The sequence below is a fragment of the Cyanistes caeruleus genome, chromosome 20, assembly GCF_971803275.1.
Source record: "Cyanistes caeruleus chromosome 20, bCyaCae1.hap1.1, whole genome shotgun sequence".
In the NCBI taxonomy this organism is placed as follows: Eukaryota; Metazoa; Chordata; class Aves; order Passeriformes; family Paridae; genus Cyanistes; species Cyanistes caeruleus.
Window position 1 is genome coordinate 270,617 of NC_141720.1, and position 22,851 is coordinate 293,467.

At 61.7% G+C, this 22,851-nt stretch overlaps 3 protein-coding genes across 6 annotated transcripts in view; all 3 read right to left on the reverse strand.

Annotated features, from left to right (window-relative positions):
- Positions 1-21: 21 nt before the first annotated feature.
- Positions 22-1,624, reverse strand: PHPT1 (phosphohistidine phosphatase 1). Its single transcript, XM_086858230.1, has 3 exons — positions 1,438-1,624; positions 1,150-1,274; positions 22-397 (listed from the first exon to the last, which is right to left on the reverse strand). Exons 1-3 carry the CDS (start codon positions 1,577-1,579, stop codon positions 305-307), a joined length of 360 nt encoding a protein of 119 aa, XP_086714356.1. The 5' UTR covers positions 1,580-1,624; the 3' UTR covers positions 22-304.
- A 403-nt stretch (positions 1,625-2,027) lies between these two features.
- AJM1 (apical junction component 1 homolog) lies at positions 2,028-16,526 on the reverse strand. 3 transcript variants are annotated; one of them, XM_086858233.1, is made up of 3 exons: positions 16,428-16,526; positions 7,589-7,662; positions 2,028-5,787 (listed from the first exon to the last, which is right to left on the reverse strand). In XM_086858233.1, the coding sequence occupies exon 3, from the start codon at positions 5,722-5,724 to the stop codon at positions 2,491-2,493; it is 3,234 nt and encodes a 1,077-aa protein (XP_086714359.1). In that variant the 5' UTR covers positions 5,725-5,787; positions 7,589-7,662; positions 16,428-16,526; the 3' UTR covers positions 2,028-2,490. The 3 variants fall into 3 exon arrangements, with proteins under 3 accessions (XP_086714359.1, XP_086714357.1, XP_086714358.1); XM_086858231.1 differs by lacking the exon at positions 16,428-16,526 and adding an exon at positions 10,234-10,403; XM_086858232.1 differs by lacking the exon at positions 16,428-16,526 and adding an exon at positions 8,207-8,270.
- A 1,914-nt stretch (positions 16,527-18,440) lies between these two features.
- Positions 18,441-22,851, reverse strand: part of RABL6 (RAB, member RAS oncogene family like 6) — a 39,786-nt gene continuing 35,375 nt past the window's right edge. For both annotated transcript variants that reach the window (XM_086858234.1, XM_086858235.1), the window contains 3 exons: positions 22,574-22,745; positions 20,837-20,886; positions 18,441-20,193 (listed from right to left, as the gene is read on the reverse strand). In XM_086858234.1, the coding sequence (XP_086714360.1) occupies positions 19,990-20,193; positions 20,837-20,886; positions 22,574-22,745 (426 nt within the window). In that variant the 3' untranslated portion in view covers positions 18,441-19,989. The remainder of the gene's footprint in view (positions 20,194-20,836; positions 20,887-22,573; positions 22,746-22,851) is intronic.

Below are 22,851 nucleotides of genomic sequence, written 5' to 3' on the forward strand. Positions count from 1 at the left end.
GAGCATGGCCACCAGAGCAGCTGTGCTCCCCCAACGACTTTAATTCTCACAGATACATGTGGGTTGAGCCCCTGGCACCTGGAGGCTGGGACAGAGCAACCACTGGCTTCACCAGCTTTGCCATTCCAGGAAGGTGGGAGCACCCAGCATGGGGACAGTCCAGTGATGGTGGAGAATGGGCGAGTTCAATGTAGAAGAAAATCAGGAGAGCCTGGAGCACCATCAAGCGTGGGGAGCCTGCTGCCACCGCCCCGGTGCTGTGTCCAGCTGTGTCAGCTCTGGGCTGGCATCACAGACAAAGGAGTCAGTACCCTTCATCTGCCCAGGTGATCTCGTAGTCGGGATACTCGGCCTTCAGCTTCTCTGTGGTCACAGCGTGGTCAGCTCGTCCAAAGCCCTGCACAGGAAAGAGGGTTCCCAAGGAGCACTGGTGGGTAACCACTTGCAGGGAAGCCTGGCAAGTCACCAAGGTAGCTCTGGCAGACCCCAGCAGCAGAGAGGAGGCAGAGCCTGTGCCAATCCCACTGTGGCAGCCCTGGCTGACTGCAGCTGCGGCTGGCGTAGCACCCAGGCAAGAGGACAGTGCCACCCTGAAACTGGGAAGACTGTGTGCACTGTGGCCTGGGGACCACCACCCTACCCTGGTCCCAGCTGGGCTCTGCACTCAGCACCCAGCACAGCCCTGGGCTGGGGTCAGCATCCACGGACCCACCACACCAGTGATGTCCCTGAGGGTGCCTCCAGTTACCCTTTCAAGGCCCCTACAACACCTGACACTCCTGCAGGAACACCCTCAGGACACAACAAGTGGGGACACGGTTCTTGTGCAGCCCAATTCCCTCTGGCAGCACCCAGAGGTGGGCACAGCCACTGCGGGACCCCCCGGGGGCTCTGTGTGTGTGGCAGCCCCAAAGGCAGGTGCTGGGGGGGTTCACGGGGTGACCCCGCTCTGGCCGAGCGGCGCTCACCCGAAAGGGCTCTGCCGAGCCTCCCCTCCCTGCGGCGCTCGGGAGAACCCCCGGGAGAACGCCCTGCTCCCCCCTTCCACCCCCGAGGGGATGCGGTGCCGACTCGGCCGCCGTCAGGGGGACCCACGCGGCCAAAGGAGATGCCGCGGCCATGGCCGGGCTCCCCCCGGTTTCCGCTTACCACCGAGTAGCCGTAGACGTGGATCTTCCTCTCCTGAGGGCGGTGGGAGAGGCGGCCGCCGCCCAGGCACTCGCAGCTCAGCCCGTGCCGCGCCAGCTCCTCCGCGGTGCGCTCCAACAAGTCGGCTGCAGGGAGGGAGCGGGAGGAACGCGGGGACCCCCCCGCCTCAGCCCCCCGAGACGGGCCAGACCCCCGGCAAGGCCCCGCCCGCCCCCGGGGCCCGCGGCCGCTTCCCTCGGCACCCCGGGCCAGAGCCGAGCCCCGCCCCGCACTGCCGACGTTCCTCACCGTGGTACTCGGCCCAGCCGTGGCCTCGCACGACATCCTTGGCGGGCGCGCCGGCCCCGCTCACCCGCACCAGCACGTACTTGAAAACGCCATCGCCATCGATCTGCACGTCCGGCACCCGCGACAGCGCCTCGGCCGCCATCGCTGCCGCCCGCTCCGTGCCCCGCCCCCTCCGCCCAGCGTCCAACCAGCGCCCGGCTCCGGAGACAGGCCCCGCCCCCCCGCCCAGCGTCCAACCAGCGCCCGGCCGCGGAGCCAGGCCCCGCCCACAGGCGGCGCGGGGTCCCGCCGGGCAGCGGCTCTGGGGATGGGGGCCGGTCCCGGTCTCGGTCTCGGTCCCGGTCCCGGTCCCGGTCTCGGTCTCGGTCTCGGTCTCGGTCTCGGTCTCGGTCCCGGTCCCGGCAGTGGGATCGGCGGCGGGGAGCGGGGCCGGGAAGGGCGGCACGGGCGCCCCGGATGGCCGCGGCCACGGCCCCGGCTCTGCCTCCTCTTCCCTGATCCCCGCCACGGTCACCCCTCACTGGCGATTACCCCCGACCCCGGTCAGACACCCCCCCCCCCGCCCGCCCCCCGCAGATCCCTCACCGCGGCCGCTCCCCCCCCTCCCCCGGCAGCGTCCCGGGATCCGCAGCCCTGCCCCGCTCTGTGCCCAGAGCTCGCGTGGGCTCCCAGGGCCCCCCGGCAGCCGGCCCTCCCGCAGTAACACGCCCGGGACACACAGACACGGCGGGGACACGGTCCTGCTGCGGGACCCCCGGCGCTGAGGGGGCCCTGGGGCAGGCCCGGGGGACTCCGGGTGTGTCCCGGCCCGGTGGGCAGGGGCTGGGGGGATGCGGGCCGTCCCCGCTCTGGCCGAGCACCGCTCACCCGAGCGGGCTGTGCAAGGGCTCGCCAGACTCTGGGCTCCAGGGCAAACCTCGGGCCGTGCTCCCGTCACCCCGCGGTCCCCCCGGCACTGCCGGCCGCCCGCCGCCCCCTCCCCTTGGTGTAAAAGCCTGGGAGGTTCTGACAGGACAGCACGTATCTACAGAGGGGGTGCCCCCCGCCCTGCGTTCACATGATGTCGTCCAGGAGGTTGGGGCTGGCCACCCAGTCGAGGGTGCGAGGCTCGGAGGCCGCCATAATCATGCACATGAACTGTTTGCCCGTCCTCTTGTCGATGGGGTAGATGGTGGTGGGGGTGAAGCGCTTGTTGCTCTCCACGAAGTCGCAGAGCTGCTCGTAGACAGCAGGGAACTCGTGCCGCAGGAAGACGCCGCGGATGCGCAGCTCCCGCTGGATGTTGATGAAGCAAACCTCCCGTGCCTTCCGACCCTCCTCCCCCTCCTTGTCGATGTCCGCCGTGCCGGGCGGTGGCGTCAGGATCAACGTTTCCATGTCCCGCTCCTTCTTCAAGATCTTCTTCTCGGGGCTGGAGGAGGCTAAGGCCACCTTGGCATATTTCCTGACCGTCGGCACCTGCATCTTGGGTGACGGCCTCTCTGGCACTTTCTGAGTGACGGCCACGGTTACATTCAGCAGGAAACATTCGTTGGGGTCGTACTGGTTGCCTGTCTCCCGCAGCTCCTGGGCATACTCCCCCAGGTTGTCCGAGTAGCTGTCCAGCTCCCGCAGGGACAGATATGTGGGGGACATCAGCAGGCTCTCCAGCCCAAACTGGAGAAAGTTCTCGGCTGACCCCGAATTGGGGAAGCCTAGGAAGAGGACGCCACGGCCGCGGGAGAGGTATCCCACCTTGGCGATGCGCGAGAAAGCCTTGTGCACCTCGGTGTTTTCGCGGCAGAACTGCAGGACGTGGCGGCAGACGCTGCCCACCCGCCCATAGACACAGCTGGCCTTGTGCGTGTCCCAGTCCTCGCGCCGGCAGTGCCGGGAGCAGTAGTACGTGTAGCAGCTGTGGCACGATTTGAAATAGAGGCAGGCGTTGAACATGGTCTCCGTGCGCCGGCACTTGGCGTTGGAGCACATCATCATGTCGTCCTCCTCAGCGCTCAGGTCGGGCGAGCAGTTCTCCGGTGACTTTTCGAAGGGGCCGGTGGCCGGCGGGGCGGGCGGGCGGCACGGGGTGGCGGCGTGGGAGCTGGGGCCCGGCTGCTCCTTTGTGGGTCGGGGTCCCTCGGGTACGTTGTGGGGGAGCCGCCTGCCCTCGCCCCGCCGGGGGGGCCCTGAGGCGCTACTGCTCAGCAGCTGCTTGAGCTGCTCCGCGAGGCTGTCCCTGTCCCCGGCGCGGTGGCCCGGTGCCGGCTTGTAGTCAATGACAAGGTCGGTGATGAGCTCGTCCAGCTGCTCCAGGCTGCGCTGGCGCCCCGAGCCACTCTCCCGGGTGGGCTGAGGGGCGCAGGGCACAGCGTAGGGCCCGCGCTCCCGGCCCGTGTCCAGCATGTCCCAGCTGGCCGAGCGCCGCTCGCCCCGGCCCGGCCCGTCGCTGCGGATGTCGTTGTCGGTGATGGTGATCTCCGGCGTGACGTACCAGGAGTGGCCCGGGGGCCCGCGGCTGCCGTCGGCGTGCACCCTCTCGAGGATAGAGCTCTCCGAGAGGGACAGGGCCGCGTAGCGCTTGGGCGAGCTCGACAGGTTGATCACCACAGGTTGCCGGCGCTCCTCGGGGGATAAGGCACGGTGCTGTTCGTGGGTGAGCAGGTTCTCGTAGCTGCGCCCACGCTGCAGGGCCTCCTCCCTGCGCGCCGCTGGCGCCAGGATGTTATCCCAGGATTTGGAGTAGTGCTGGCTCTCCCGGCCCAGCCGTGCTGGAGTCATGCCGTAGCTGGCGTGCCAGGAGGAGAACATGGCCTCGCGCCCGGCCGGCTGCGGGGTGAAGCGTGACAATTGCAGGCTCTGGTAGGGCAGCGTGGCCCGCTCGGGGCAGTACCAGTCCCCGAAGTGCAGGGCCTGAGCGCTGCGGGGCGGGGGACACGTCCGCGACATCACCTCCCGCTCCCGGTACTTCCCGTAGTCCTCGGCATAGAACAGCCGGGCGGCGGAGCCCAGGGCCGGGTATGTACGAGCGTCCTCGGCATAGAGGGTCTTGACAGGGGTCCCACGCGGGGCGTAGTAGCGGGGCTCATCCCCATAGAAGGTGCGGGCAGGTGCCTCCTGCACCGGGTAACTCCGCGCCTCCTCCACGTACAATGTCCGGGGCGGCATCGTGTGGACAGCAGCCTTGGCCGGCTCCTCGGGGTAGAAGGGCTGGGGCACGGCGTGGCGGCTGGGGTAGGGGTAACTGGCATAGCCAGAGCTGCGGAGGGGCACGGCAGGGCTGGGGCACCGCGCTGACTCCTCTGCGTAGAAAAACTTGGCTGGGACGCCGGGTGCCGAAAAGGTCATGCAGCCCCTGTCGGGGTACTCCCTGAATTCCCGAGAGGCTGGCACGGGCACCGTCTGGTACGCCAGCGCCCGGGGGTCTGCCTCATAGTACTCGCCGGGGTAGGGCAGCAGCGGGGGGTCCCCGCTGTAGGAGTCGCTCGGGGTGGGCGTGCGGGACGCGGACGCCTGCCGGCTGCCTGGCACGGTCAGGCTGCGGCCGGCCCCGGGCGTGCGGGGCCAGCGCGGCGGCTCCGGGCGGCTCGGGGCTGCCCGCAGGCTCCGCGCCGTGTGCACCAGCACTGCCTCGTCCGGCTTTATGTCCACTCGGCACTTGACGTGGGGGCTGGCGCCCACCTTGGCCCCCGGCCCTTCCTCGTAGCAATTGCTGCCCAGGCAGAGCGGGGAGATGCGGCTGACGCTGCTCCGCTGCGGCTGCAGCTTGATGGGGTGAACCTCGTTGGCCAGCGCTCGCAGCGGCATCGGGCCCTCGCGGCGCGGCGAGGGATCGGTGTGGGAGGGCTCCCGTGCCACCCGCAGCACCTCCCGGCCGCGCCGGGCTGGCGGCGGTGATGCCGCCACGGTGATGGGCACCGGGGTCAGAGTGGACTTGACCCGCGGGGCGCTCTTGGAGCGGGCTCGGCGCTTGGGCTCGCTCCGCGGCGCGGGGACTCTGCCGCTGTACGGGTCCGGCTTCGGCGGCGCCTGCCTGCCCGGCGGCCCCGGCGTGGGCTCGGGCATGCCGGGGCGCGGGCAGGCGCGCTCCATGGCCGGGGGGGTGCCCAGCTCTTCCAGCGACTCGATGAAGTCGAAACTTCTACAGTGGCGCTTGTTGAAGGGCTGCTCGCGAGATAGGGAGGAGGACATGGAGGCGTCACATTGTGCCAGAGGCTGACAGACAACGGAATCCCCGGGGGCTGCTGTCGCCACCTTGATGTCTTGGTACACTGTGGACACCAGGATGTCAGGTGGGTCTGTTCGTGTCATCTTAAAAGCGACTCTTCTCCCACCAGTTCCCTGTCACACGGCCTCAGAGGACGGTAGCCCACCCTGCAAGAGAACACATGTGGTGCCTCAATCCTGGAGTGACCTCGCATCAATCCCCAGCTCAAAGCTGCTGGCTCAGAACTGGGGGTTGGCCATCTCTTCAGAAATGAAGGTTTGGGAGTAACCCAGCCTCCACTGCTGCTGTTGATTGTCAGCTGGAAGAAGAAACTGGAAGAAGTCTACAGATCCAGGGTGCAAATCACAGAGCAGCTGGCAGGACACCCGTGGGGGCAGCCAGGGAACTCTGCATACCAGCTCAGCACAGCGAGAGGAGAACACAGAGTACTGTGCCCTCCTCCTGGGCTGCAGGACACGGGGACTGTCTTGCAGAATCACATGAATTGGCAGGCCTGAGCACGGCTGTGGGGGGTCAACACCAGAGGTTTCCGCGGGGAATGTGTGTTCAGCCCTGGTGAGAACCGGCAGTGGTGAGGGGTCTCTGGGACTGTGTGTACCCATGTCCCAGCACCAGCGCTGTAGGGGGGAACAGGGCCCAGGGACAGGCACCGTGAGGACCCACCATGGTGGCTGGGAAGCCTCACGGTCTGGGGCTCTGTAGGAGGCAGGAGCCACAACCCCTCCCTGCGGCAGCTGCACCCACTGTGACCCACAAACACCCCTGTGGGGTGGTCACAGTGCAGGCTATGCAGAGTTGCATCACTCCCTGGCTATTTCAGACCAGGGACGACCCAAGGGATGGCAGAGGGGTGCTGTGGTGGGTGCCCAAATACACGTCAGAAGTGATTCCTGCATCACCTCCCTGTGCCAGAGGAGGTGTGCTGGCTCAGTACCCGCTGGCTTTGTCATCTTCTGTGTCCCATGGCTGTGATGCGTCCCTTGGGCAGGAGAGGAAGTGTGGCAGTGGCTTCAGCTGCTGTGGGACATGGGATCTGACACCCACTGCGTGCCAACACCAGGAACACCAGTGCTCTGGGACAACGCTGTTGGGTGGCCAGGGTGGGCAGAGTCCCCAGCCACAGCATGACACAGCTGTGTGACAGAGGACACCAGCACAAGATTCCCACAGTGCATGGAGGGGACAGAAGGGAAGAAGTCTGCCTGCAGGGCTAAGTGGGTTGTAGCACTGACCTTCCCCACCAGCCCTTTGAGAGCTGCCATGGGTTGCTGCCAGCACTGGGGGATGTGCACCTTCTCTGCCCACAGTGAGGGTGTGTGTGCCCCGCAGGCTGCCACCTCACCACATTCTCTGAGCACTGGGTGTTGTGGCCACCAAGGGTCTGGGTGTGCTGGTTGATGCTGGCTGCTCTGTGTTGGGCTAAAGGTGGGTGGGCACTTGGCTTTAAAGAGCAGCAGAGGACCACAGGGAAGATGTTTCTTGGAGAAAAGGAATTGACTTTTTATTATTATTAAATAAAAATATTTATTATTATAAGGAATCGACTGAATATTTAGCAAGAAGCATTGACTATGCAGAGAGGGGGAGGGGGCTTGGATTCCTCCTCAAAAGGGGCTTTGGGTTCCTCAAAGCTGAGGGGGTGCAGATGCCAGAGCTGAAGTGACTTCAGTGGGCTTGGGGCGTCTGTCCGTGTGATGGGCTGGGGAGAGCAAGATGCCATGAGAAAGGAGATGGGGGTCCCAGTGCCTCCCTGCAGAGCTGGGAGGGCAGGTTTGCCTCCAAAGAGGCAGCCCATTATTGGCTCTGCTGTGTTACAGTAGGTGGGAGCTGGGCTGGATCTGCAAAGCAGCACCCCACACTGCAGTGATGGTGACAGTGGTGCTGGGAAGCCCATTCGTGTGGTCTCAGGGTGGCTGGTAGGCAGGGAACTGTAACCCAGGGTCCTACCTGGTCCAGCAGCAGCAGTGAGGGGGTGGGTGGGCTGAGGTGGACGAGGGGCCTGTGGCAGCTCCATCCCAGCACTGCAAAACAAAAAAGCAGGTGAGACTCCTGGGACACCCCCAGTGCGGTGGAGGTGTGGCTTCCGGGGCCATGGATGCCTTGTGAGCACATGGAACACCCCAAGAGACCCCTGCAGCCACAGCCCCGCTGAACCAAAAGGAACTGTCACCCAGCGAGGCCACTGTGCACATCCCTGTGCACTGGGGACGTGGGCGCTGCATCCCATGGGCACCAGTGTCTTCCACCCACCCAGCAGCACCCACCACCGGTGGAGCTGTGGGGTTGCCATGGTTTCTCAAAATTATTCCTCCTCTGTGAGGACAGCGTGGGTGCAGGGGGAGGCTGCTTGGGGAGCTGGGGCTTTGTGGCACCTCACGAAGCTGCAGGAACCCTCTGCCTATTGAGTGGGGAAGAGCCGGGATGGCCCCACAGTGCTGCCAGTGCCATTATGATCACATTATGCTATACCGGCCTCTGCCACCGACTGCATCCCCTCTGCTCTCCAACCTCCCGGTTGGTGAGCACCCCTTCATTGGCCACGTTGGCAGGCAGCAGCCTCCCTACCCGGGGTGCCCACACGATGTCACCCCGAGGATGTGGCACCTGCCGGCAGCGCCTGCAGAACAGCCGGTGCCCACGGAATGGACGGGACCCGCCACCCGTGGGGTGCTGCCCTTGCTCCCGTCACAGCCACGCGCTGCTGCCACCGTGAGCACCGGGCTCCGGCAGCGCGACCGGCTGGGCCGGGGGAGACCCCGCTGCCAGAGGGGCCCACGGAGGATTCGGGAACTGATTCGCTGCCTGCATGTGCCACGTGTGGGACCCCCCACCACCGCACCCCACACTGCCCGCAGTGCCCTGCCTGCCCCATAACCACGTTGGGCACCGCCGGCACGCTGCCTTGTGCCGTGCCCAGAGCTGCCCGTACACACGGCCCTGCCCGGGCACTTCCCATCGCTGCCTGTCCGTCCCTACACACGGCAAGGGCTGCTCCTGGTGCCCTGCCAGGGCACTGCCCCGTGCACCCTGCCCGCCCATCGCTCACCCCGCCGGGCACTGCCCGGGCGCTGCTGCCCACGCTGCCCGCTCGCTGCCCACGCACGTCCCGCTGAGCAGGCGGGTTCGGTGCCTGCACAGGCAGAGATCTGAGCACGCTGCACTCCCCCCAGCACACACTGCACTGCACCAGGCCCCAGTGCCCGAACGGTCCCGCGGGCACGGCCAGCAGCACCGGAGCTGCCCCCAGCACTGCCCCGAGCGCCACCCGGAGCGCGGCATCGGCATCGGGACACGCAGCCAAGGACAGCACCTTGCTGCAAGCGCTGTGCTCGAGCAGATGATGCTGGAGGTCCCAGCAGCAGCTGCCGTGGGGGCAGTGTCTGTTCTCGCCGAGCCCTGGCACAGCCAGCCCTGCTGCGCACGGGCCTGCACCGTGTGTGTGCCAGGGGGACAGCGACGGGAGCTGCCAGCCGCCACGGTCTGTGCCCCCCGCCCCTGCTTCGTATCCGGGGCAAACAGACACCCCCCCGCCCGTGCCACCCCCAGGATACCCACACGGTGCCCTATGCCCCTGGCTCCCACCCTGCGCATCACACAGCCCCGCCACACACCCTCTGCTCCCCAGCGCCGTGTCTCAGCCCCTCTGCCCCTGGCACTGCCACATCGTCCCCAATTCCTGTCCAGACGGCTGCCAAACCCCAAGCCAGCCTTTGCCCCCGGAGGGGTCATCCTGCCAGGGGGAGCAGCACCTTCGGCCCAGGAGGGAATCCCCGGTGCTGGCGTCCAGATTGGGGTGAGCAGCGCCCCAGGGTGAAGGGGACGCCCTGACCCCTCTAGTCCCTCAGTCTGAGGGACACCCGCAAACGGGGAAGGCCGGGGGGGCAGGGGATCCAGGGGCACCCTGGATGGGCGAGTTGTGGGGCCGAGACTGGGTGGACGGTGCATGGGGCGGCCCCCGGGGCGGGGGCGGGTCTGTCCCGGGCGCTGCCGCAGACGCTGGGGCGGTGGCCCCGGCCACCCCCACCCCGCTGCGTACCGGCACCGGGCGGCACCGGGCGGCACCGGGCGGCACCGGGCCCGCTGGGCCGCGGAGGGCGCTGAGCTGGGCACCGGGGGGAGTGGGGAAATGGCCCGGCCCGAGCACTGCGGCGGGATGGGACGGAGATGAGGATGGGGTCGGGGCTGGGGTAGGGGTGAGATGGGGATGGGTACAGGGATGGGATGGGGATAGGGCACACGGGAGTATGGAGAACCCAGAAATACCGGTGCAATGGGGTGGGATGACTCGGCTCCGGAGCATGGGATGGGGATGGCCCCGGAGGAATGGAGGGAGCACAGCTAGATGGGAACGGGGATACGAGGCACAGGACGATGGTGTGGGGAGCCTGGGGGTTGGGATGCCCCGGGAGGATCTCCGGGGGATAGGATGGGGATGCGGAACACGGCGGGGGGCAAAGGGGGATGATGAGATGTAATGCGATGCGAGGCGATAGTCGGGGGGGGGGGGGGGGGGGCGGGCCGCCAGGGGCTGGTCCGGTCGGGAGTCCCCGGGGGTACAGCAAACCCCAGCCTCCTGCCCGGGACCCCCTTACCTGCTCCGCACCAGGCGCTCTGGCGGCCCCCGCCGCATCCCCCAGCCGCCGCCGCCGCCGGGCTAGGTTGGGGCTGCCGCCGCCCCGGGGACCATGGCCCGGCTCCGCCCGATCCGGCAAGGTACGGCACGGCTCGGCCCAGCACTCCGCCGCCGCTTGTTTTCCCATAAATACGGCAGGCGGAGTTACCGGCGGGGCCGGCACCGGGACCGGAGCCTCCCCCGGCACCGCCCCCAGACCGGTCCTCATCACCATCATCCCCATCCATCTCCACTCCCCCGCCCGGCTCCGCTCGGCCCCGGTTCCCGGACCCGCCTCCACCCCTCGCAGCATCCTCTCTTCCCCCTGCATCTCCGGGCAGGGTCTGGGCCCCGGTGCCATCCCTCAGGGATTGCGGTTCCGCCGCACCTCGGGTGTGAATGTCCGCGGGTCCCCCGGGGCACCCGGGCTCAGCCCGGCACCGTGTACAGAGACCCCACGGCTCCCGCAGGCACCTGCCCTTGCACCGACAGCCCCCCAAGCCTGTCCTGCCCGACCTTGCCCCATCACCGCCACCCTGCGCGGCCGGGGCCGACCGGGCAGCGAAATCCCCTGCTAAGCTCCTCACGGAATGGCCTCGTTTTCCCAGAGACTCCGGGGCTGTCGCTGCCTGTGATGGCCGGAGCCCACAGAGATGCTCAGTGATGGAGACGGGCGAGGGGAGCACAGAGCAGCTCCCGGCACACTCTGGCCCCAGCGTCTCCAGCACAGCGCGGCCTCTGAGTCACAGCTGTGCCTCAGTTTCTCCCGCCACCTCCTTGAGCTGCCCCCCAGTGCCCACAGCTCCGGGGACAGCTCCAGCACCTGTGGGTTCTCTGGCAAGGGGCCATGGCCCTGGGACCCACCAGTACCTGCCATGGCTCCAAGCCCTGATCCAGTCCATGTGTTTCTGCATGGCAGGTGCACCCCGGGATTTGCTTGATTCAAAATCCCTGTAGCCAAGACCGTTTCCTTCCTCCACTGCAGCACCAGGAACAGCCTTCCACTGCGCCTGATGGTGCAGCAGGCAGAGCAGTGCTGGCGGGCCTGTGGCGGGCTGACACTGCTGGGATTCCTGCAGGAGTGACTGGGATTCCTGCTGAGCACACTGGGGCCAGCAGAACGTGCCCTGGGGCCGGGCTGAGCACCAGGAACTCGTTGCACTGACGAGTGGCACAGGAGCCGGGGGAGAAGCTGGGAGCAGGGTCAGTCCTGTCCCCTCTGCACACACGAGGCCAAGAGACCCCCGAGACCCCTGCACCATGTTCAGAAGGGCCCCATCAACCCCCCCCAGGCACTCCCAGCACTTCCATGCTCCTCTCTGCAGGACACAAGGCTCCGGCTGCTGCTCCAGCCGCTCCCGCTGCCCCCGGCTTCCTGCCCCCGCGGTCCCCGCCGGGCTGCTCCATCTGCTCCCGCCTGCTGCCAGCCCCGCTCCAGCCAGCCCCGAGCAGCGCCGGTGTGGCCGCTGATGCACGCCGGAGCACCGGACAGGCTCCACGGCCCCCGTGGGTGCAATCTCCCGAACGATGCAAGAGCCCATCCCTGTGGAACGCAGAGAGTCCCGGCATTGGGGAGTGTGCTGTCCTTAGGGCATCCCCTCCAGTGCCACCTTCTGTCCCTGCAGCTGTGGCCCTGGGTGACACCTGCATGGATTGGGGTCACCTGTCCGGAGCTCTGGGCTTTGGAGCGGCCACAGGTCCGAAATCAGGGAACGAACGGGCCGGACCATGCAGCAGGGGACAGGGGGACCATCTGCTCCCCGTGTGAGGCTGCTCTTCCAGGCTGGAAAGTGCTCAGGGATCCAGCTGGACTGCGGACAGGTCTCCACGCACCGGAGATGGCAGCGCCATGTCATGAGCTCAGGGCAGCGGGGCCCTGGACACTGCCATCCCCTCCTGCTCCTCCTCCTCCTGCTCCTCCTCTTCCTCCTCCTCCTCGAGCCAGTGGCAGCCTGTGTCGGAGGAGAAGGTCGCCCTCGAGGAGGCTGGAGCTGAGGGCTGCAGTCCTGCTGTCGCTTGCCCTGAGCTCGGGGCCGTGCTGCTGCTTTGGGCTGTGACACCCCGGGTTCCCAGTCTGCAGCACTCAGGCAGGGGAGGCAACCCCAGTGGAACTGAAAAGGGGTGGCTGGCAGGACTGGGGGCTGCCCCTCGCCTTGTGCCCACCACCCACAGGGGTGGCAGCCCCTGAGATGGAGGGGACCCCCTTGGCACAGCCATGTGGGCAGCAGGACTCAGCAGCTTAAGGTGGAACTGTCCCCTACCCTTGTGCGGAGGACAGAGGTGTTGGGCCCCTGCCATGGCTCTGCAGGTCCAGGCTTGTCCCTGGCCACGGCAACACGGGAGCAGCCGGAGGGATCCCACAAGACTGGCTCCTGCAATCCTACAAGGAAAAGGCCAGCCTGGTGCCTGTCTCCAGGTAGGAGCAGCCCCTGTCCTGTGTCCGGGCTGCCCTCCACTGTGGCTTGCTGTCAAGGCCAGGAGAAGCCAAGCTGGGCCAGCGTGGGGGCAAATCCCCCTTTCTGTGAGGCTTTTGCCTCCTCGTTGCTGAGTCCTCCCCCAGACCCCACAGGGAGCAGAGCCACAATGTTCACTGTGTCCCTGGGACTCAGTTTCCCCGCCAGCCCCTGACAGCGTGTACCTGACCAGTGTCTGTAGGTGACAGTTCTGCTGCTCCCCCATCCAAAGGGGAAACTGAGGCACAGAGGAACAACATGCCCAAAGGTCATCCTGGAAGTCTGTGGTGACTCTGGACATTTGGTGAGACCCAAAGCAGGGCAGATCTCATCCTGGGAGGGACATGGGGGGTGTCACACCTGTCCTACATATCTACAAAGCTGGGGTGGGCCCCCAGCCCTCCCCAAAGACTGATTCATTGAGGCCACACTGAGAACTCACTGTGAGATTTGACACTAACCTGGTACAGGATATTGGATACCTTGATCCAGCCCCGTCGTGTCCCTTGGTGCAGCTCAGAGCAGGAAAAGGCCACCCAACACAGGAGCCCCCCATGCCTGTCCCGGGGATGCTGACCCTTCTGGGGCTGGGCATGGCGAGAGTCCCGGGGGCTCTCCTGGCCCAGCCCTCGTGTCACACCAGGAGCTTGTGGAGGCAGAGCAGTGAGGTTAGGGACAGGGGAGACTGCTGGGGAACACAGGGACATAAGTAGGGGAGCACAGCTCTGACTGGACCAGCACAGAGCAGTTTTGAATCACCAGAAAGACCTTTCTGGGCATTTGCAAAACACTGCCAGGAGGGCCAGAGGCTCACCAGGAGGCAGGTATGGGCAGGAGCAGGTGGGTAGCGAGGGCAGGCCTCCAGAATAAGGGTTTTTCTCCAGGATGCCTGTGGCAGCAGCAGCTGCCTGAGCAGGCGTGGAGAACCTCCAAACACTTGGGCCAGCCAAGGCACCGACTGTCCCTGAGCAGGGTGACCTGTTGTCTCTGTGTGACAGCTGTGGAGGGACAGAGGGCCAGATGCCAGGCAGGGGGGCTGACAGAACAGAGGGCTGGAACCCCTCTGCTCTGGAGCTGGATGGGGAGAACTGGGGTTGTCCAGCCTGGAGAAGGCTTTGGGGAGACATCAGAACCCCTTCCAGTGCCTAAAAGGGCTCCAGGAGAACTGGAGGGCCAGGAGCCAGGGAATGGCTCCCAGTGCCAGAGGGCAGGGCTGGATGGGATTTTGGGCAGGAATTGTTCCCTGGCAGGGTGGGCAGTGCCTGGCACAGGGTGCCCAGAGCAGCTGGGGCTGCCCCTGGATCCCTGGCAGTGCCCAAGGCCAGGCTGGACAGGGCTGGGAGCAGCTGGGACAGTGGGAGGTGTCCCTGCCATGGCTGGGGTGGAATGAAATGAGCTTTGATGTCCTTTCCAAAACCAGTTTGTAATTCCATGACCTGACCACAAGGCCCATCGGGGGTCAGTGGAGCCCATCCCCAAAATGCCCAGCCTGGGGAGCCTGGGCCAAGCTGTCCTCGCAGGGGTGCCCTCGCCAGCCCAAGGGACAGGGTGGGCTGCTCCTGCCCCCGGCTGTCGGGGGGGGTGCCGGCAGTTTGGGACTCGCTGTCCCAGGACGATTCGCAGCCCGGCTGCGCTGGGGAAGGGCCCCCATGGCACAGGGGGCGAGGGAGAGGCTGCACAGCTCAGCACGGGGGAAGCGACAGGAGCTGGCAGCGCCCGCCTGTCCCCGGGGCCGGCTGCGGGACGGAGCCGCCGCCAGGGCCATGGCACCAGCGGGCTGCGGCTCACTCGAGTCCAGCGAGAGCCTCCGCTCAGGCAGCTCCTGGCTCTCGCTCGGTGCCCGAACGCAGCACGAGCGGCTCAGGGGACCAGGGATGCTGGGGCCGTCCCCGGCGGTGCCATGGGGAGAGGGTGCAGCGGGGACTGGCCAAAGGTGGGTGCTGGGTCCCCACCACGGGTGCTGCGGCCGCCCAAGCAGCGGTGAGGGCTCCAGCACTGGGGGAGCGGTGCGGGGCACCCCAAAATTGGGATGGAGGACCGTGGCACCCTCCCCATGTCCACTCTGTGGGAAACGGGGATGACTGGCACCCGGTGCCTCTCCATGCTGGGCACTTGTGCATGACGTGGGTGACTCTGGGAAGTGTTGGGGCTGCCCCACTCCCTCCCACGCTGCTCAATTCACAGTGGGGATGAATATTTGATCATTTGATACCTTCCCTTTCTCCCGGGCTCCCTGTTCCCCACCCTCCCTGTGTGGGCTGGCAGAAGCAGCCTTGGGGAGCAGAAGGGGTCTGGCAGCCACCCCAGCCCTGCTCCTGGGCTGAGAGGGGAGCAGCACAGGCAGGGCTGGGGGCACAGGGAGGGCAGTGCTGCGGGCATGGGCCTCTGCCCCCAGCGCAGGCAGCAGCGCTGCAAGCTGCTGCCAAATCCTCTGTTTCCAAGGTAACATGGGGATCCCACAGCTGGGAGAGGCAGAGCTGGAATGGGATGAGATGCTCGCTTCTGGCCCCCTGCAGCTCCTGTCTGTGGGTGATGTTCTCCTTTTCCCAAGCTGCCTGGCATCAGCGTGATGCTTGGCTGAGGGCAGGAGTGTCTCTCCTGCTTCCAGCTTCTCTCCTCTCTCCCTCTCACCCCCTCCTTGCCTCCAGCTCTGAACCAAGGGAGAAACCAGGCCCTGCTGCCCACCTGGGAGCTGGGGAGGGAACCGGACCCTACCCTGCAGCTGAGCTTGGTGGCACCCAAGGGTGAGGTGGAGCCTTTTGAGCAGCTACTGAGAAGTCCCTGCCTGCACAGAGAGCTGTAATCCCATATTCCTCTTGGGGCTCCTTGGGAAGGACCAGTTAGTCCCCAAAGGCCCACAGAAAAGCAGTCTAGAGGTCAGGCTCAGGGCATCCATCTGCTGACCCACAGCAGGGCCACAGGCAAACCCTGTTTCAGATACCCTTGTGGCCCGTGGTGGCTGTGAGGAGGGATCTCGGTGTTCCCTGCCCCCAGTGCACTGGGCAGGGTGCTGAGCCTCCCTCAGTGATGCCACACGGCAGCCTGGTCACTGGGGATCTCCCATAGCTGCAGGGGTCTGGTGATGACCCCAGGGGTGGGAGCCCATCACCTCACACCTGCCATGGAGCCGCTGCCTGCCAAAGGCACAGGGAGGGGTGTTTCTCCTGCCGGCTCCAGGGGAAAACCTGCTCTTTCCCCAGCTGGCTGGCTCCCTCCCGCAGCCAGCCTGCAGACACCGGCCCAGGCCAAGCCTCCGGCACCGGGAGTGCTCTGTCTGCCCTCCTGGAGCATGGAGAGGTGGGACTGACATCCCGCAGGTGTCCCCTGCCACCAGGAGGCACAGCACCCCCATGTCCCCGTGTCCCCTCTGTGGCGATGGAGTGCTCCATCAGTGCCTCCCCTCCTTGCTCCTGCCCTAAGGCACAGCCTGCCAACAACCTGGGGGTAACCAGGAGTTTTAGGGGTTGCCAGGCTGGCTGCCCCATGGCAGTATCCCCATGCAGCTCCGAGCAGAGCACACGGACACTGCTGCTTGGGCCTGGAGTGGAGCCCTGTTCCCCAGAGTCCCCACCTCAGCTGACCCCGCCACACCTCACCCCACTGCGGGCTGCCTGAGCCCACGGCACTGCCCACCATGGCTCACTGAAGGTACCAGAGGATGGTTCCCTCTGCTCAGCAACCACCCTGCTGCTGGGTTGGGAGAGGGAGCCTGGATACTCACCGCAGAGCAGCCTCGGGCCAGGAACACGCCAGACATGCCTGAGATGCTGCAGGTTGGTTCTGGAGGCAAACCCACCAGTTAAAAAGGCTCAGCTACTTGTCCTGGTATCTTTATGCAGCAGACTGAGGCAGTGCTGGATTAATTATATTATGCCATGATTGAGGCTGTTGCTAGGCTACAGTCCCGGTCCCTAAACCCATCCTATTGCAGGATTTCCCCACCATCACTCATCTGGCTGCCCCGGGGCATCCCAAAGGACAGGGAAGCACCACGGGCTCTCCAAGCAGCTGGATCCTTGGAAGGAGGGACACTGCAGGCAGCAAACCCACCGTACCCCCAGCCCAGCCCCCAGCCAGGTTCATCCTGTGCCGGGGTTGGGGGGCTGCCCCCCAGAGCACTCACAGCATTGGCACAGCCGGGAGCTGCAAAGTGCCAGCAGCTGTGAACTGCCATGCTGGTTGTCCCTCTCCAGGGATGGCTATGGCAAGGAATACTCCCCAAATAAACACCTGCAGAGAATGGGACAGCACCTGGGCCAGCCCAGCTGGCACAGACACTTTGAGATCCCATGCAGGCAGGGGAGCAGGCACTACCCTGTCCTTGATGGATGAGGCTCCCCATGCTGTGCAGGGTAACCAGCCCCCGCCAAAATGCAGTGATAAATCTGCACTTTTCCCTCCTACTGCTCCAAACCCAACCCCTACAGCTCTGGCCAGCACTAGCTCCAAGAAACTGCAGCTCCTCAGCCTCAAGCGCTTGATTTTTTTTTTTGGATGACTGATAAAACCAAAAGCAAATACCCTGGTACCTGCAGAGATGCTTGCAGTAACTATTTATATCATTGTGATCCTGCAGAAGCTTCCCCATAATGACAGGCACGTACATACTTTTTATATTTAGCTTCTTTGAAAGGATGGCATGGGAAAGCCTGGCTCAAACAAGGCCAATTTCCTTCTCTGCTCCCTCAAGCTTGCTGGCTGTGGCTCACAGCTCACGCTGTAGCCTGAACCACTTCTACATTCCCTGGAAAAGGGAGAACCACAAGCTTAAAAAGACCAGGTTGGACAGGGCTTGGAGAAACCAGGTCTAGTGGAAAGTGTCCCTGCCCATGGCAGGAGGCTGGAATGAGATGAGCTTTAAGCCTCCCAGTCTAAATCAGTCTAGGATTCTGTGTGTATCATAAAAAGGACTTTTTTTTCTGCTATTCTCTTCCATGCTCCCACTTTACCCACAGTGTAGGATTTCTCTGGCCTGCAGAAGCCAAACCATGCCAGACACCCTCCTGGGGCTCAAGAGTAAGTAGAGCCAGCTCACGCATCTGCTTTTCTCTTCTACAGGAGTATTTTGGAGCAGAATGACTCATCTTTGCTTGTTTTTGCCTCAGCTCCTTGTGCTGACAAGCTGCAGGGAATGTGGAGGCTCCTATGGCAGCAAACGTGGCACAGGAGCAGCCGCCCCGAGTGTCAGCAGGGACTGGCCACCAGTGCAGCCCCCTGAACCCACCCCGAGCAGAACCCCCACCCCCTCTGCGCTGTGGAAGCAACAGCTCTCTCAGGGCAGGTGTCGGTTCTGGGGAAAGAGCTGATGGTTTTTATGCTCAGCTCCTTTTTGTGGGAATGGTTTTTAATTCAGTGCCCTGTCCCGCAATGTGTGTGAGCACTGCAGCACAGGGAGGGACACGAGCTCCTGAGCCCCGGCACGGGGCTCTGGGGTAGAAGAAGATGTGCAGAGACAGGTGTACAACAGAGCTTTATAGTCAGAATGGGCAGTACCAGGGTTTTTCGACGCAAAAATGGAACATGACCCAAAATCCTGATGGAACAGAAGCACTTGTGGGACTGCAGCAGCTGAGGCTCGAGCTCCCACCTGCCTTTGCCCAAAAGGGCCGCAAACTGCTCCCGTCCCAATTTTCCCAAATCTCCTTTTCCTCCCTGGGTGTGCAAAGTTTGAACTGTCCCATGCTCAGAGGAGGCAAATGCTAATGGCAGACAGACCTGAACAACACACTGCTCATGCAGCAAAAAACCAGATTGTTTTATAGGGAAATGGTTACAAGTGCATTTTGGGTGCAAGAAAAAAATGGAGCAGGAAATGCCTGCTGGTCAAGACAGCTCTGGAGGGGTTAATGGATCAAAAGAACACATTGCTTTATAGGAATGCAGGAGGAAACTCCAGTTTGGATTTCATGGCTGACATTTTACAACAGAAAGGGGTGAGGGAGAACAAAACCAAACCTCAAATCAACTTACAAGCAAGAGGGGAATGTAATGCACAGAACATGAAGGAAGCTTCACTGCCTGAGCTGAGCAAGGAACCCCAGACCCAAACCAAGAGGGGCACAGAGAACTGACCAGCTCCATCAAACACAGGGGCTGCTCACAGACACAGGGGAGTGCCAAGGGGTGGCCACAGTGCCCATCCAACGGCTGCTGAGCAGGTACTAATCCATGGGTTTAAATTCAAAGCAAAAACTAAAAAGCTTCCCAAACTCATGGGACAGAGGAGGCTCTCTGCTTGGGTCAGGAAAGGCAGCACGCTGGCTGGCTGCAGGATGGACACAAGCTGGAGCAGGATGGATGCTGCTGAGCTGCAGTGCTGGTCCCTCTCGGCACAGAGCAGCAGCTGGGGTTTACAGCCTGACTGGAAAATGCCTGAGAAGCAAATGCCTTGCCATGCCAACACTGCCCTGTAGCCAATTCTGAAGCTCTGGATATCTTCATTTCCACATGGAGTCATGTCCCTGAGAGGTCCCAGCAGCAGGGGATTCTGGAATATGCAAATTCAAAGGTGGGAAATGCAGAAAAGCACTGATTTTCTCTCTCTTTCAGGTTAGCTTTGCACTTTTCATTGTTTTCCCAAACTGCATAGCAGCTTACATGTAGTGTCAGAGACACTGGGGCCACGGAAATCAATGGGCTTCATGAATTCCAACAGCAGCACCAGTGAGGGCTAATTAAGCTGCTGTGCAGAAAGGTCCCGTTCAAAGGACATCAACAATCACACACTCTCACACTGTCCCTGTGCCTGCTGCTTTAGAGAGCTGTACCATAGCATGATCTGCTTGACTTAAAGCTCATCAACTGCTGAGTGAAGCAATAGCCAATATCACCTTTCTCCTTAAAAAAATAGGAAGGATAAGAAGACTTGAGACAGTTGAGCACGATGCATTCATGCGGCATGTTTTGTTGCACTCCTCTTAACAAGACAGGAATTTCAGGTGTGCAGGAGTGGAATGCAGCAGGGATGGAGCAGGAGGCAGGTCCCTTTACCCTGCAGCCTGCCAGTGACCTGATGATGGCATCTCTGGAAGGAGAAAAACCCACAGCCTGACAGCAGGCCTGTGAGCCATGCCCTGAACCTTCCCCTGGCTCACGTACATCTCAGCTGGGTTTTCTTTGTGTCATGATGCACCAGAGCAGCACACACAGATGTAAAGCTTTTGTTTTGCTCACTCTGGTTTGAGAGACTATACAGCAAAGGGCCAAAGCTTTACACATCTGTGCCTGTCCTGGGGTGACTCGTCAGAGAAGAGGGAGACGGCCACGGTGCAGAGTCCACCAAACTACAGCTCCTCGTAGTCCCCCCCGCCCCGTGGTTTGCTCATGCCGGCTCCTCCTCCGCCAAGAAAAGCCTCAAGTTCATCTATCTCGCTGCTTTTCTCCTTGCTCTTCTTTTTCTTTTTCTTCTTCTCTTTCTCCTCTTTGCTCTCCTCCTTCTCTTTGCTCTTCTTGTGTTTGCTCTTCTTTTTCACTGACTTGTCCTCTTCCTGCAAAATGAGAACATTTTTATTAACAAATGCTCTGAGCATGCCAGTGACCCAGAATGTACTGCCCTGACACCTGGCTCTGAAGAATGGTTTGGGCTGGAAAGCACCCAGTCCAACCCCCATGCCATAGGCAGGGATGTGTTCAACTGGATCAGGAATCTTACTGAGGTTGAAGCACTGAAGACCCTTCTGTAAGTTTGGGCAGAAAAGCAGACAGACCATTTGGGTTATACAGGGCACTGCTCTGTCAGACAGCTTGTGCCCAACAGGACCATGGTACTGAACAGGCTTAAATGACACAGACAAAGCCTCCTGCAGACTCCCTCACTCTCCCTGAGATGTCTGTTGTGGGGACCCCTTTGCTTGAAAAATCATGATGCTATGAACACACAGCCCAGCAGAGAGGCACTGCTCGCTCTGCCTCATCCTGTATTTTACAAATTCACACACTCCCTTTTCAAAATTCAACTGCTCTACAAGCTTGCTTTGAGATTCAGGGGTCTGCAGAGCCTAGGAGGAACAAATCAGAGCTGCAGAATGTGAGCATGGAAGGGAGTCCACCAAGTCCCCAGAGGACACCACCAAAGGCCACCTATGTTCTAGGCAGGTGGTAACATGGCAGATCTGAGGAATTAAACAGTACCTCTTTGCTTTTCTTTTTCTTCTTCTTTTTCTCCTTAGAAGCTTGTTTATCTGTTAAAACATAAAAAATCCCCAAAATATTGTGTTTAATCAATTTGAATGGTAAGAGCTGCAATTCTGTCCTGGCACCATTTCTGAGAACAAAATGCTCCATCCTGGGCATCCATGGGCAAAGGCAAGGCCAGCACCCCCGGCCAAACTTTGCCCCTTTGGGAAGCAACACAGGCCCCAGCATTCACACCCTGGCTCAACCATATCTGTATTGTTTAATTATGAGCATTATATGATCTGTGTGATCAACACTGACCTAGCATTCACTGTCTCACAGCTACTAAGAAACACATCTAGATACTAGCTCTACAAACTGGTCCAAAGGCCAAATTTGGGACTGGATTGTTATTTCCAGAACTGAAGAAGAGCTCCTGGGAACAGTTCCCCTCTGATGGAAATCCTCCTAGGCATGTTCTCCGAGGACGACTGAGGACACGGTGTCAGCAGATGGGACACCCTGGCAGGCCAACACTCACTGCTGCTCACACTGTGTATGGAAATTACATCCCCAGAGCATCCCTGCTGCAACCCTGCTCTACAGGGGTGAGCACTTCCACACTACCAAACGAGTGCCAGAGTGCATCCCTGTCACGTGTGTCACACATGACTGTGGTTGGTGACTTGGCTGCTGAGTGTCCACTGCCTTTGCACAGAACTGCCTTGAGCAGGGGAGCACCTGCCTGGCTGCTTCCCAAGAGGCTTCACGACAGCAGCACTTCTCATGTGCGCTGTCACTCTTACCTACACACGCCTTTTCCCCCAGCTGATGTGTAAATGCAGCCATGGAGAAGCCTAATTACCAGTCAAGCTCCAATCACTGACAACTGAGAGATGGTTTTATATTTATCACCAAAAGAGGAGATAGGAAGAACCCACGTTTAATTATTTAAGAATCTAAACTGAAGTTAAATTATTGACCTGGGCCTCTGCAGATGCACTTACAGCTATTTCAAGATCTGCTGTTCAGAAGCTCAGAGTGACAAGCTGATGGAACCATGGCAGCCTGTGACACCTTCCTCACACTTTTGGAACAGCTATTCAAGGAGCTCTCTCTGGTGCTGCTCACAGCTTTTTTCCTTCCTTAAATCTTTAACTTCCCATCTTTCATGCTGACATCGGGGCAGGTCTACAGGAAGTTGCTTTGCAGTAATGCCTAGACAGCAGGAATTATTTGCATGAGTAGGATTTGTTCCCTCAGGGAACGGAGGGGCAAAAAATAAACCCTGAGGAATGCTTAGGTTGTGATTAGGATCCCACCCCATCTTTTCCACAAACAGAAGAGGAAATTGGCAGGGTATGTCAGAGCATTTTGTTCAAGCTGATCCAAATTCTGGAGGGGGTGGACACTGCAATGCAATGCTGAACACCACTTCCCAAGCACACAGGGCTAAGCAGGAAGGCTTACACAGCAGCAGCTTGTGAAAGATGTGATTCTGCTTGCAGCTGGGACAAAAATAACCCATGGCTGGTGCCAGGGACAAGCCAAGCTCTCCTCCTCATGGGGAAAAACTTAAAAGCTGTTTATGCTGTGTTAAACCAGACTACAGACTCACACAGGGCAATGCATGAAGTCAGAGGATATTTTATTTAGTGTAAATTGATTTGCTGACACCCTGGAAAGACTTTGGAAAAACCAGATGCTTGACATACAAAAGCAGCAAGAGTGGAAATAAGGTGTGAGCTTTACCTTCCTCGCTGCTCTCCTTGGGACCAGCTTCTTCTAAACCCAAGCCAAAGAGATCTGAGTCATTTATCAGTTTAAAGGAGGGGACTGTTGGTTTCACAGGTTGGGGTGCTTTTGCCAGTGAGGTATCATCATCAGATATTTCAGAGAGATCTTCCCGCACTGGAAATTCATCCTAGAGACAAGCAAAGGGAGACAACACTGACAAATGCTTCAACCAAAATCTGTAACCGTTTTGCACACAAAAATGTCAGATGTCAGCAGGTGGGGAGGAGGGAAGG

Coding starts and splice junctions, on each gene's coding strand:
- PHPT1 (XM_086858230.1), bottom strand. CDS start 1,579: ATGGCGGCCGAGGCGCTGTCGCGGGTGCCGGACGTGCAGATCGATGGC. Junction 1,275..1,437: donor CGGCTGGGCCGAGTACCACG/GTGAGGAACGTC, acceptor CCCTCCCTGCAG/CCGACTTGTTGGAGCGCACC. Junction 398..1,149: donor ACGTCTACGGCTACTCGGTG/GTAAGCGGAAAC, acceptor TTTCCTGTGCAG/GGCTTTGGACGAGCTGACCA.
- AJM1 (XM_086858233.1), bottom strand. CDS start 5,724: ATGACACGAACAGACCCACCTGACATCCTGGTGTCCACAGTGTACCAA.